The 13,970-nt window shown below is 39.7% G+C and overlaps 1 protein-coding gene across 14 annotated transcripts in view; it reads right to left on the reverse strand.

Moving 5' to 3' along the window:
- The window catches only part of RAPGEF2 (Rap guanine nucleotide exchange factor 2), a 304,930-nt gene that overhangs the window by 41,793 nt on the left and 249,167 nt on the right, over window positions 1–13,970 (reverse strand). For all 14 annotated transcript variants that reach the window (XM_049905401.1, XM_049905405.1, XM_049905397.1 and 11 more), the window contains 2 exons: window positions 10,545–10,722; window positions 6,044–6,180 (listed from right to left, as the gene is read on the reverse strand). In XM_049905401.1, coding sequence (XP_049761358.1) covers window positions 6,044–6,180; window positions 10,545–10,722 — 315 coding nt within the window. The remainder of the gene's footprint in view (window positions 1–6,043; window positions 6,181–10,544; window positions 10,723–13,970) is intronic.

Raw genomic sequence — 13,970 nt, forward strand, 5'->3', positions numbered from 1 at the left:
CATAAAAATACAATCACAAAATGGAGGACAACCACACAATACTGGGAATCACAGCCCAGCCAAATCGATCTACACATTTTTTGCAGGACATAATTCAATCCATGACACTATGCAAATAAGGTATATAGAACCTGTGATGGTCGGGGTTATGTATCCACTTGACTAGACATGATTCCCAGTATTCTGTGACTGTCCTCCATTTTGTGACCTGAAGTAATTATCCTCCATTTATGTGTTATAAATCCTAACCTCTACATGTTAATGAGGCAGGATTAGTGTGGGGTGTTCACTGAGTCACAGCCTTGTGGGAGGGTGTGACTCAAGTCCTTCCCTCACTCAATTTACTCCTTTCCCTGGGTGTACCCTGCTCTCTGTCTGGATCCTGTGTCTGGCTCGTCACTATCTGACCTGTTTCTTGGGACGTGTGCCAGTGGCCTGCTCTGTCTGACCTGTCAATTCGGAGATTCACCAGCTTTCGCAGCCTTGTGAGGCAGCAGCCTATCACCTGGCCTGCCAATTTGGGACTTGCCAGCCTCCACAACTATGTGAGCCATTTCCATGATATGGTTCATGAGTTCTGTGAGATGCTGCAGCAAATTACTGAACCCAAAGACAGGGGGGACTGTACTGAGTAGAGGAGGAGTAGCTGATATTAGAGATGATGGAGTGGTACAGCAATTTAGAAAGGCTGGATATTTGGGACATCTTTAACCTCTGCCTCACAGGAACCAGCTTTGTGCTGATCTTTAATAAAAGAAATTATTCACTTAGTTGGGTGCCAGAAGTGGGATCATTGCAATGACTCCAGACTCATGGAAGCATGGGACTTGTAAGAGAAAGAACAAAGCAGAGTGGGAAGAGAAACTTTTGATTCTTGGGTGGTTACTTTGGTGGCTGTTACACTTAATGGCTGAAAGGAAACAAAGAGACGTTATGCTGCAGCTGAGGTGAGAAAAGCCACATCTGTAATGGCTTGGGGCAAAAGCCTGGGCAGATACACAGGATGATTGACAGAGGGCCAGCCAGTGGCCCAAGGCCATATGTATACGAATGGGAAGACAGTGGAGGAGTTGAGAAAATGAAACGAATGTTTTTAAAAAAGGATTGTTTATTTTAATGTACTATGGACACTGAATGTTTCTCCCACCTTGTGTTGTAAAGCAAACCTAAATGTATGATAGAAATGAATACTGGGTATTACAGATGACAGACAGCATGTGACTCTGCCTTCAGCCAATACTTGATCAGATATGCTAAAAGGGGAACTAGGATTTGCCCAATGAAACACAGGGTTTTTGTTTCAAGCCAGTAGCCTTGTGCATAGAGTAGGGGCTTAGGTCAAAAACCTGGGCCCCACTCAGAATTTACATCTGAAAATACAAGCTGATTCGCCCAGGACTTCTGGGAGAGGAGACAATTTGCATTTGAAAGAAGGACCTGCAGAAAAAAAAAAAGATTGTTTTGCTTTTTGAATTTCCAGCAAGCAGTCTGCCTTTCAGAGCACTGAAGCACAAAAGTCAGTGCCCATCAGAAGGAACCCCCTTCCAGGATTGAGAGTTAAAGGGAGCCATCAAGTAGATAGCTTGGTCTGCTCACTTGTGGTGACCACCTGGGTCCACTCATGAATGAAAGTGAGGGAAGTGCAGCAATGAAGTGAAGGGCTGAGTTTGGACATGTCCCATTGGCACCCGCTGGCCTAGCCCATAGAGGCTAGGGATGAGAGAGAGGAGGAAGTGCTAGACAACAGAAATGCAGGGAGTTGTGTGGGCTCCTGAGTTTATGGGTGGAGCCTGACTGACCTCACCCACCGGGGCTAGTGATAAGAGACAGAAAGAAGGGGATGGCTGGGCTGAAGTGCCGGGAGGTGTATGTGAACCTGAGACTACAGGGCTGGTACCTGTTGTGACCTAGCTTGGATGGACAGGAATGAGCTGACCAGAACCCCACCGAATGAAGAGAAAAATGTCTGATATCATGAGCTGGTGCAGATTCCTGCAATTTGATGGCTTGCTCTGGATTAGACCTTGCATATGGATGTAGATACTCAAAGTTCCAACCAGAACAGAAGATTCTTCAGAAAAAGGAACAAGCTTGTCTCCTCAGAGTAGTGGTTTAATAGGGTTGGGTAATTTAAATATTGGCTACCTAAAACAGGGGGAGATAAAGGCATGAAGTGGCTAGCTTACATGCTTTTGTGGGCATGCTTATACTCAAAATGAGGGGGACAAGGAAGGATTTTCACTGAATAGATTCCTCTTTTCCTTTTCCTGATGGGTCTGGGGAAGAGAGGGTGGGGGGAGATGATGATAAGATTATATGATTCAGTTGTATTGATTGTTAACAGGATTAATTATGATTGTAAAAACTTTAATTGTAGAAGCTGTAAGTGTGAAAGAGTGGACTAAGGGGGAAGTACTGCTGGACTCGAGTACAGTGGCCAAACCTAAAGCCCCTTAAAGGTTTTGCTATGCTGACAGCTCATAAGGCTCAGAGCAAGGGAATATCTCTCTTAGTTAAATTTTATCATATACCAGAAAGGTGAAGACAAGATGACTTACGGAGAACCTGACCAGATGAGATGGACACCTGTGGCAGACCTGACTGGCTGGTACCTGAGTAACCTCACTTTGAGGACTCTTTGCCCTATTGAAGGACTAATTGTTAATGACTGTTTTGGACTGGTAAAATGATTGGGAGGGGGAAGTTATCCTCCAAGTATGAAAGAACCACGGCTAGAAAAGCCAGGGGGTGGCCTGTGGTACAACAGATTGCGTTCGTGTGGCTTTTCTAGCAAGGGTCTTGTAGCTTCCACCCCAGTGACTGGGTGGGACTATGCAAATAAGGTAATTGTGGCCCACCGAGGAGATGGTCAGTTTTGCCATTCTGCTGGCTTAAAATGAGCCATCTCAGAGGCAGAAAGAGAGGATCTCACCACCAGCAAGGAAGAAGAACCAAGAGCAGAGTGTGTCCTTTGGATCCGGGATTCCTATGCTAGGACCCTCCTAGATCCAGGAGACAAAGAGAGCTGTAACACTGAAGACGGCGAGAAGCAACAGCAGAGAAACAGTGGCAGCAGAGCCAGGAGACTGGCAGTAGATAGCTCGGTCCACGGAATAAGAAAGCTGAGTGCCTATGGGCAGGAGGCTTGCTGGCAGAGTAGGGTGCCTCTGGGCCAAGGCTTACTGGTGGAGTGCGGGTGCCTTATAAGTGCCTCTGGGCACTTATAAGCAGAGCTAAAAGAGCAGGGCAAGCAGGGCAGAGACTGAGGGCCAGAAAGAGGTGTGCCTGTGAGCACGGCTGAGAAGAGACTGTCCTGATGGCAGAACTGTATCCTGAGCATTCCTGAACCTGAACTGTAACTTCTTACTTCCCTGATAAACCCCATAATCCTAAGTAGAGCCTGTGAGCTCTCTGTGGCCACTGCAATGAGTTATCAAACTCAGCCGAGAAGCACAGTGTACCATGAGAGGGACAGATGGTGTCAGAACTGGTAAAGAGGGCAGAGTGAGGAGACATGTCTGACCTCCACCTCAGGAATCAGCCTTGGGGTGTTGATCTTGATTCTCCTTCCCCCTCATCAAGTTAGAGGAGGTCAGATCCACTGTCACACCACTGTTACAATTAGATAGTCCATTGTTGAAAGCTAGGCCTGACAGTGCTACCCTGTTTGTTCTTCAGAGAATTTTATGGTTTTAGTTTGCACATTTAGGTCTTTATTCCATTTTGAATATGTCTTCGTGTATGGCATGGACCCTGTTTCATTTTTCTGCATGTGGGTATCTAGTTTATCCAGCATCATTTATTGAAGAGCCTCTTCTTTCCCCATCAAATAGACTTAGCACCCTTGTCAAAAATTAGCTGTCTATGTGTGGGAAAGCCCTGGTGGTGCAATGGTTAAGCACTATGGCTACTAACTAAAAGGTCGGCAGTTCAAATCCACCACGTGCTCTTTGGAAACTCTATGGGGCAGTTCTACTCTGTCCTACAGGGCTGCTATGAGTTGGAATCGACTCGACGGCAACAGGTTTGGTATATGTGTGGGTTTATTTTCTGGACTCTGCATTCTATTCCATTGGTCTGTGTGTCTATTGTTATATCAGTACCAGGCTGGTGGTGTAGTGGTTAAGTGCTACGGCTGCTAACCAAGAGATCAGCAGTTCAAATCCACCAGGTGCTCCTTGGAAACTCTATGAGGCAGTTCTACTCTGTCCTATAGGGTTGCTATGAGTCGGAATCGACTCAACGGCAGTGGGTTTGGGTTTATAGTATGAATTAAAATCAGGAAGTGTTTGAGTCCTCCTCCTCCATACATCATTTTGTTTGATAAAAGGCATTATATATATGTATGTATTTGTGTGTGTGTGCGTTTTAGGTGAAAGTTTACAGCTCAAGTTAATTTCTCGTACAAAAATTTATACACATATTGTTATATGACATTAATTGAAATCCCTATAACGTGACAGTTCTGGGTTTCTTGTGTCTATTCAACCAGTTCCTGTCCCTTCCTGCCTTCTCATCTTGCCTCTGGACAGGAGTTGCCCATTTGGTCTCGTGTTATCTGTTTGAACTAAGAAGCACACTCTTCACGAGTATTATTTCATGTTTTATAGTCCAGTCTAATCTTTGTCTGAAGTAGGCTTCAAGAATGGTTTCAGTTCTGGGTTAACAGAGTGTCCAGAGGCCATGGCTTCGGGGGTTACTCCAGTCTCAGACCATTAAGTCTGGTCTTTTTAAGTGAATTTGAGTTCTGCTCCATACTTTTATCCCACTCTGTCAGAGACTCGCTTGTGTTCCCTGTTAGGGTGGTCAATGACAGTAGCTGGCCACCATCTAGTTTTTCTGGTCTCAGGCTGATGCAGTCTCTGGTTTATGTGGCCTTTTTGTCTCTAAAAGGCATTATATTTATGAACATGTAAGATACAAAACCTCAAGTGTGAATGCATCATACATATGTGTATATAGAGGTATGTGTGTGTACGCAGATATATTCATATATATAATAACCACATAGCAGACACAGTTACAGATAGTTCTTAGACATAACCAAACACCTTGCAAGATTGGTTTTCTGGGTTTGAAAGATTTAAGACCATAGTTTTGCGGGACAACTCAGTTAATATAGTTCATAAAGTATATGTTCTACATCCCGATGCGGTGAGTAGTGTCCAGAGTCTTAAAAAAGTTTGCAAGTGACCATCTAAGATACAACTATTGGTCTCTACTAGTCCAGAACAAAGGAGAAAGAAGGAAACCAAAGACTCAGAGAAGGCTAATAATCTACACAAACCACAGCCTCACCTACCCTGAGATCAGAAGAATTAGATGTTGCCCCGCTACCACTACGGACTGTTCTCATCAGGGCCACAATAAATAAACAGATATTGACCGAACAAGACAAAACCATGGAAAAGAATTCAAATTTTTAAGAAGTCCAGACTTACTAGACCGCTTGAGACTAGGGGACTCCCCAAGACTATGGTCCTAAGATGCTCTTTAAACCTTAAACAGAAATTACTCTTTGAAGTCACCTTTTAGCTAAATAACACACTGGCTCATTAAATAAAAAATACCACTTGTGAGTAATGAGCTCCTTTAAAGAGTCATCTATATGAGACCAAATGACCAAAAATTACTCTAAAGCAAAGATGAGAAGGTAAGCGGACAGGGAAACTAGAGTACTGGAAATAGTATAATGAGAATGGAATGAATGAGAATGATGACACATTGTGAAAAATATAACAAACATCACTGAATCATTTGTGTAGAAATTGTTAAATGGGAACCAAATTTGCTGGGTAAACTTTCACCTTAAACACAATAAAATATGATTTAAAAAAAGTTAATACATCAAAAAATCTCTATCAGTATCATTTGAAATACTATAAATAATGGAAAACTTGTAGACTTGGGAAATATTGGCATAACAAGTATATCTTAATTCTTCACTTATTAAAAACCTTTGTAAGAACCGGGTTTTCCTTCATTTGCTCTATTGACAGAGTCTCAAACAGAAACCTTTTGAGTGGTAGAAATGTTTACTAACCTCTTCACCATCGTTTAACACAATGGTCCCTGCTCTCTCCACCACTGCAAACACCATCACAGCACAGAGTTCTCGTCTCACGGACATCGTCATATTGGCAAAAGCAGGCAACTGGTGCATAAACTCCAAGAGTTGTTCTGAAAAGCAAAAGGCATTCCTTGTCAAAACTATAACTTTTTTTTAAAATAAGTATTCAAAAAGAATTATTTAAGGCTCTTTCTTTTTAAATAAATGTCCTACAATTCCACCTACTGAAAAATACAATTATTTTAAGTATCTTCAATACAAGCTGAATTTCTTGCAGATACACAAAGAATCCTGTACATTTCCTTGTTGAGTCAGAACAACAGTATATAATTCAAGTTCTAATGACATGGTAGGAATTACTAAATTTCAAATGGAGAATTTCTACTCAAAATGAGATGTGATCTTATGAAAGCTTATCGAGGGCTAAAATAATGAGAAAATAGAACTTTGAGAATTTTCTAGGAAGTCAGTAGGGCCACTCCAAAATTTAATAAACGATAAAGGTATTCCAGAACTTAGATGCCAAGGAATACTTTCCATGGATCAATCAATTTAAAAAAATTTATAATATGTAGGACAAATGCAAAAGAAAGCTAAGATACCATTTTTTATTGGACTTAGAAAAAAAAATGAAAAAAGTTTGATCACTTTTCCTATTGGTGGCGCTGTGGAAAAAAATAGGTACACCCATACAATGCTGGTGACTTGCAAAATGCTACAACCTTCACTGACAGGAATTTAGCAACAGCTAATAACAAAATTACAGGAGCACGGGTGGCTACTAGCCTAAAGGTTGGCAGTTAGAACGCCCCTAGTGGAAGCCCGAGGAACTGCTTCCTAGAAGACTACAGCCAAGAAAACCCTGTGGAGCAGTTCTACTATACACATGGGGTTATTGTGAGTCTCCGGCCAACTAGACAGTGGACAACAACAAAATTACGGATGCATTTACCCTTGGATCCAGCAATCATACTTTTAAATAAATCTGTTCTACAGATAAACCTGAAGAAAATGACACGTGTACAAGTTTCTCCATTGTTCACTGTTATAAGACCATAAAATCAGAAACAATCCAGGCAGTGTCCATTAGGATGGGATTGGATGAATAAGCCATGGCACCCCAACACAACAGAATACTAAGCCAGCTGTTAAAAAAAAGTCAGAGAAACATAAGTGTGCGAATATAGACAGATCTTTAGGGTATATGCGAAATTAAAAAAATTAAAAAGCAAACTCCAAAAGACGTATGTAGTAAGCTACCTTTTGTGTAAGGGGGGGAGGTATGGAAAGGAGAAAAAAGAATGTATATGTATTTGCTTGGATTAAAAAAACACTGTAGGAATAAATCAGAAACTATTAAAAATAATTACCTGTGGGGTGGGGAAAGAGATGGAAATGAGATTCTGTATATAATTCTTTTCTATACTATCTGGGGTCTGATTCATGTAAACACATTAACTATAAAAGCTAAACTGACAATGTGAACGATACATACATACACTTCACATATTCAATTACACATCTACACGTCTAGGCTTTACTGGAACAAACATTTTAAAGCTCAGTGAAAGTTTTCTTATAGCCTCCATCCTGTGCTCTGCACCATTCTGGGCATGAATGTGGGACGTGGCCCCTTGTCTCAGCTCTACCACTGACTTCAGTAACATGACCAAAATATTGATTCTTTGGGTTCCAAACAAAGAGAAATCTAGTTGTTAAAACCCGTTACAAACCCGATGCTACTGAGTCGATTCCGACTCATAGCGACCCTATACTACAGAGCAGAATTGCCCCATAGGGTTTCAAACTGTCAATTTTTTGGTCAGCAGCCAAGCCCTTCACCACTGTAGCATCAGGGCTTCTTAGTTGTCATACTTATGTAGAATCTGATCACTTAAGCAGAACATACAGTAGAAAAACAGACACATAATATGATTTTAGTATCTGATAAAGTTTGCATTTCAATTCAATGTGAAACAACAAATTTACTCAATAAATAGTAGTTGAACTGGTTAACAATTTAGGAGAAAATTAGATGACTGCTTCATCATATAACAAATTAAATTACATATGGAATAAAACATTTATTTCAAAAAAGAGAAAGGCTTATAATTATTACAGAAAAATCCAGGAGGCTACTTAAAACTGACAGGCTAACAGCCAATCTAAGAAAAAAAAAAACAACAAGTTTCTATCACTTAAAAAGTACATGTATAATTTTATATAAAGATAAACATACCAAGATAAAAAGGGAGAAGGGGGTTGTTTCCAAAGAAAGGTACAGATGTCCAATAAACAAAGACATTCAATTCCATGAATTATGTTTAAAAAAATCCAAATAAAACCACAAATAAAAAACCATGGCTGGTTTGGTTATAAAAAATTATTAAGAGGGGTATTGGCTATGAGGCACCAGGCATTCTCAGCCCTACGTATAAGATATGAATTAGTTCAACTTTTCTGGAGGGCGACGTGCCAATATAAAACAAAACTCTGAAATTGTACTTTCCCTAAGGAAAAAGAAAGTAAAGCTACAAGCAAAGCATTAGCCAGAATGTTGGAAACCTTAGCACCATTTATCACAGAAAGATAAGTAATAATAGGGCATTTATTAAATTTTCTCCCTTCAGTTTTTATAAAAATGATCAAATATTAGCAATTTTACTTGATTCAACTTATATGCACACCCTATTTTTCACAGGGGTGGAGGAAGGTGAGCAGGAAAGAAAGGCATAAAAGGAAGGCATCAATTTTACAGGTGTTCACAGTTTATATAAAAGGTGGCTGCTTTAGCTAAGAACCAGAGTATAAGGTTACATTTAACGAGGGTAACAGCTAAAGAGCTAAAGAGTTCCTAGGTTTGGTTTAATTTTGAAGAAGGTAGTAGACCAAACTACACTCATTAGGCCTTGTCTTTGATGTCAATTGTTTATCACTTAAAAAAAAACTGTAAATCTGATAGCAATCATCCAAAATCACCATTGCTTGCAAGTGAATTCGTATCTGAGGAAATTTCATTTACTGTGGATATTATATTGATAAAAGCCAAAAAACCCATTGCCGTGGAGTCGATTCCGTCTCCTAGCGCCCCGACAGGACAGAGTAGACAGAACGGCCGCACAGGGTTTCCAAGGAGCACCTAATGGATTCGGACTACTGACCTTTTGGTTAATAGCCGTAGCTCTTAACCACTATGCCACCAGGGTTTCTATATTGATAAGCACATTGAAAATAATTCAAACAGTTTTGCATTTATTTGTAGCAATCAGCATAGTTCCTGCTTTCCAGAATTTTTAGGACAGAAGTCTTTTCAGATATGAAGCTAAAGTCTCAAATTTCCAGGAACAGATAGGTAGACATATTTTATTAATCAACATTTTTTCCACAACTACCTTAAAATGAACAGATTCAAAAAGAAGGCATATAAGTTTACAAAAGAATAACTTCCAGATCTATCTGTTCACAAGCAATTGATTACAAAAAAAAAAAAAACAAGCTATAAGCAAGGATTCTGGATTAAGATGGAAAATTATTGAGAGGATAATTTCATTTCTTCTTTGAAACTAAAATAAAGAGAATTTATTTTAAGTCAGGAAAGACACAGAGAACAGGAAAATGAAACACAATTTCTGAGACTTATCAGATGAGCATGTCCCATCAGGCATTAGGAAAGTGAAACCTAAGCCTTTAGCGGGTAAAACTGAGAGTCACTCTTAATTTATCCTAAAGAACCCTCAAAAACTTGTGAAGCAGAGGAACAAGGAACCTCTGGAAAGGGAGGTGAAAGAGGAAATGGGTGAAAATAAAGAGGAATAAGAGGTGGGTATTTGAGAAGTTAAATTTCTTATCCCAGCAGAAACCTAGAGATTATCTGGAAATGGTTAATGCAGAGTACATTTCTCTGTCACAAACTAAGCTAAGAAAGGGGATATATGGAAGGAAAGAGGGTATTATTAGCAAGTTTCATTTACGGTATTATTTGTAGGCTCTCAAAGTTACTAACTGAATAAAATGGACTTTTTAAAATTTGTTTCAACAAATGCTGCTCTTTACACAAAGAAAATTAATAAATGACTTTTCAAGCCTTATAGTCCTGTTGTCGTTGTTAGCTGCCAACGAGTCAGCCTCCAACCTACGATGACCCCATGTGCACTGGCGTCAGGCCACAGTGACACACAGGGCTTTTGCTGGCTGATCTTCAGAAGGAGATCACCAGGCCTTTCTCCCTAGTCTGCTAGCTCCACTGAGGCCTGTTCAGCATCACAGCAACACACAAACTTCCACTGTCAGATGAGTGGTCCCTGCACATGCGGTGCACTGGCCAGAAATACCAACCGGGATCTCCCACATGCAAGGCGAGATTCTCCCACTGAACCACCACTGCCCCTACTAGTCCCAAGATCTGTGATATTAGACAATTTTATGTCTACTATTTTTAATGGGTCTTAGATGACTTTTCCTCATACAAACTTACCAATGTCATCATCTGTCCTGTCAATTGGGTCCTTCTCCAGGCAATCTCTCACAATGTCCCTGCTCATCAGAGGATCTGATGCCCTCTCAATGTCTTCTTCATCGTCATCATCCTCAGAATCCACTGCAGTTTCTGGCAACCCACTCAGGTCCATATCACCAGCCTCACTTTCTGTGGCCTTAAAAACAAAACAAAAAGAAAAAAAAATTAAGTAACTGTTTTAAGTAAATCAAAGTCTTGGGTACAAAAAAGATAAATATTAATTTCTATGTTACATTTACTTTCAACAACCAACATATATTTATACACCAGGCACTATAAAAAGAATTTTTTCAACAAAATATGATGGACTTTATATCCTACTAAATTTTTGTAAGGATTAATGATTTTATCTCAGCAATTTTTATTTCTTCTGTCAGTTGCCATATGGCATTTGAAACGCAGTAGAATGAAGAGCAAGACGTACTTGCTTTCACCCCATTTTTCAAAAGGAACTGCTTAAACTGACCATCTATCTGTCAGCTTATCCTGCTGTGATGGCTTGTGTGCTGCTGTGATACTAGGTTCTACGCCACTGGTATTTCAAATACCAGCAGGATCACCCACGGTCAGTAGGTTTCAGTAGAGCTCCAGATTAATACAGACTAGGAAGAAGGCCCTAGGAGTCTACTTCTGAAAAACTGGCAAGGGAAAACCTTATACTCATATTCAGCAGAACACTGTCTGATTTAGTGCTGGAAGATGAGCCCCTCAGGTTAGAAGGCACTCAAAATAAGACTGGGAAAGAGCTGCCTCCTCAAAGTTGACTCAGCCTTAATGACATGGGTGGAGTAAAGCTTTGGGGATCTTCATTTGCTGATGTGGCACTACACAAAACGAGAAGAAACAGCTGTGAACATTCATTAATAATCAGAATATGGAGTGTATGAATTATGAATCTATGAAAACTGGAAATCATAAAAAATGAAATGGAATGCATAAAGATGGATATCCTAGGCATTAGTGAGCTGAAATGGACTGGTATTGGCCATTCTGAATCAGACATTCATATGGTTTACTACCCCAGAATGACAAACAGAAGAGAAATGCCATTGCATTCACTGCCAAAAAAAACATTTCAACATTCATCCTGAGGTACAACACTGTCAATGATAGGATAATACCCACACATCTACAAGAAAGATCACTTAATACTACTATTATTCAAATTTACATACCAACCACTAAGGCCAAAGATGAAGAAACTGAAGACTTTCACCAACTTCTGCAGTATGAAATTGATCAAACATGCTATCAAGATGCACTGGTAATTACTCTTGATTGGAAGGCAAAAGTTGGAAACAAAGAAGAAGAATCAGTAGTTGGAAAATACTGCCTTGGTGATAGAAACTATGTCAGAGATTGCATGATGTAATTTTGGAAGACAACAACTTATTAATTGCAAATACCTTTCGTCAACAACATAAAACAGCGACTACACACGTGGACTTTGCTGGACAGAAAACACAGGAATGAAAGCAACAACATCTGTGGAAACAGACGACTGAGAAGCTCAATGTCACCAGTCAGAACAAGGCCAGGGGCCGACTGCAGAACAGACTATCAATTGCTAGCATGCAAGATCAAGTTGAAGCTGAAGAAAATTAAAACAAGTCCACGAGAGCCAAAGTATCATACCACTTGAATTTAGAGACCATTTCAAGAAAAGATCTGAAGGCACTGAACAGTAATGACTGAAGACCAGACAAGTTGTGTAATGACATCAAGGACATCATACATGAAAAAAACAAAAGATCATTAAAAAGAGAGAAAAGAAAAGACCAAAATGGGTATCAGAAGACATTCTGAAACTTGCTCTTGAACGTAAAGTAGCTAAAATGAAAGGAAGAAATGATAAGAGTTTAAGAGAATATTTCAAAGGACAGCTCAAGCAGACAAAGAAAAGTATTACAATGAAATGTGCAAAGACATGGAGTCAGAAAACCAAAAGAAAAGAACACGCTCAACAACTCTCAAGCTCAAATGACGGAAGAAAACACTCAAGTCTTGAGTTACAATACTGAAGGATTTATGGGCAAAATATTGAATGACACAGGAAGCATCAAAAGAAAATAGAAGGAATACACAGAATCACTGTACCAAGAAGAAATGGTTGATAATCAACCATTTCAGGAGGTAGCATATGATTCAGAACCAACGGTACTGAAGGAATAAGTCCAAGCTGCACTGAAGGCACTCGCGAATAATAAGGCTCCAGGAACTGATGGAATGCCAATTGAGATGTTTCAACAAATGGATGCAGAACTGGAGGTGCTCACTCATCTATGCCAAGAAATTTGGAAGACGGCTACCTGGCCAATCAACTGGAAGAGATCCATATTTTTGCCTGTTTCAAAGAAAGGTAACCCAACAGAATGCAGAAATTACCAAACAATGTCATTAATATCATTCCCAAGTAAAATTCTGCTGAAGATAATTCAAAAATGGTTGCAGTAGTACATCGACAGGGAACTGCCAGAAATTCAAGTTGGGTTCAGGAGAGGACATGGAATGAGGGATATCATTACTGATGTCAGATGGATCTTGACTGGAAACAGAGAATACCAGAAAGATGTTTACCTACGTATTATTGACTACGCAAAGGCATTTGACTCTGGATCCCAACAAACTATGGATAACATTGTGAAGAACGGGAATTCCAGAACACCTAACTGTGCTCATGAGGAACCTGTACATAGACCAAGAGGCAGCTGTGTCAATACAACAAGGGGATTCTATGTAGTTTAAAATCAGGAAAGGTGTGCATCAGGGTTGTATTCTATCACCATACTTATTCAATCTGTATGCTGAGCAAATGATCTGAGAAGCTGGACTATATGAAGAAGAGCATGGTATCAGGGTTGGAGGAAGACTCACTGACAACCTGTGACAGGCAAATGACATAACCTTGCTGCTGAAAGTAAAGAGGACTTGAAGCATTTACTAATGAAGATCAAAGATTACAACTTTTAGTATGGATTATACCTCAACATAAAACAAAAATCCTCACAGCTGGACCAATAAGCAACATCATGATAAATGGAGAAAAGATCGAAGTTGTCAAAGATTTCATTTTACTTGGATCCACAATCAACACCCGTGGAAGCAGCATTCAAGAAATCAAAAGACATACCGCATTGGGCAATCAGTCCTCCATATACCCATCCTTCAACAATGTCCTAGTGCAAAGAGGAGACACTATTGAAGATGGGAGGGAAAAAAAGCCAAAACACTGAAAACCTTTCATTTAAATAACATATTTATATTACTAAAGCTTTAAAAAATATTTTTTTAGTATCTAACATATGCTAAAACATAAAAATACATTTTATACGATCCCAAAGAAATTATCATTTAAGTGAATTATATTTCTGCCTAAAGAACAAA

The sequence above is a fragment of the Elephas maximus genome, chromosome 13 (assembly GCF_024166365.1).
Source record: "Elephas maximus indicus isolate mEleMax1 chromosome 13, mEleMax1 primary haplotype, whole genome shotgun sequence".
NCBI classification, from domain to species: Eukaryota; Metazoa; Chordata; class Mammalia; order Proboscidea; family Elephantidae; genus Elephas; species Elephas maximus.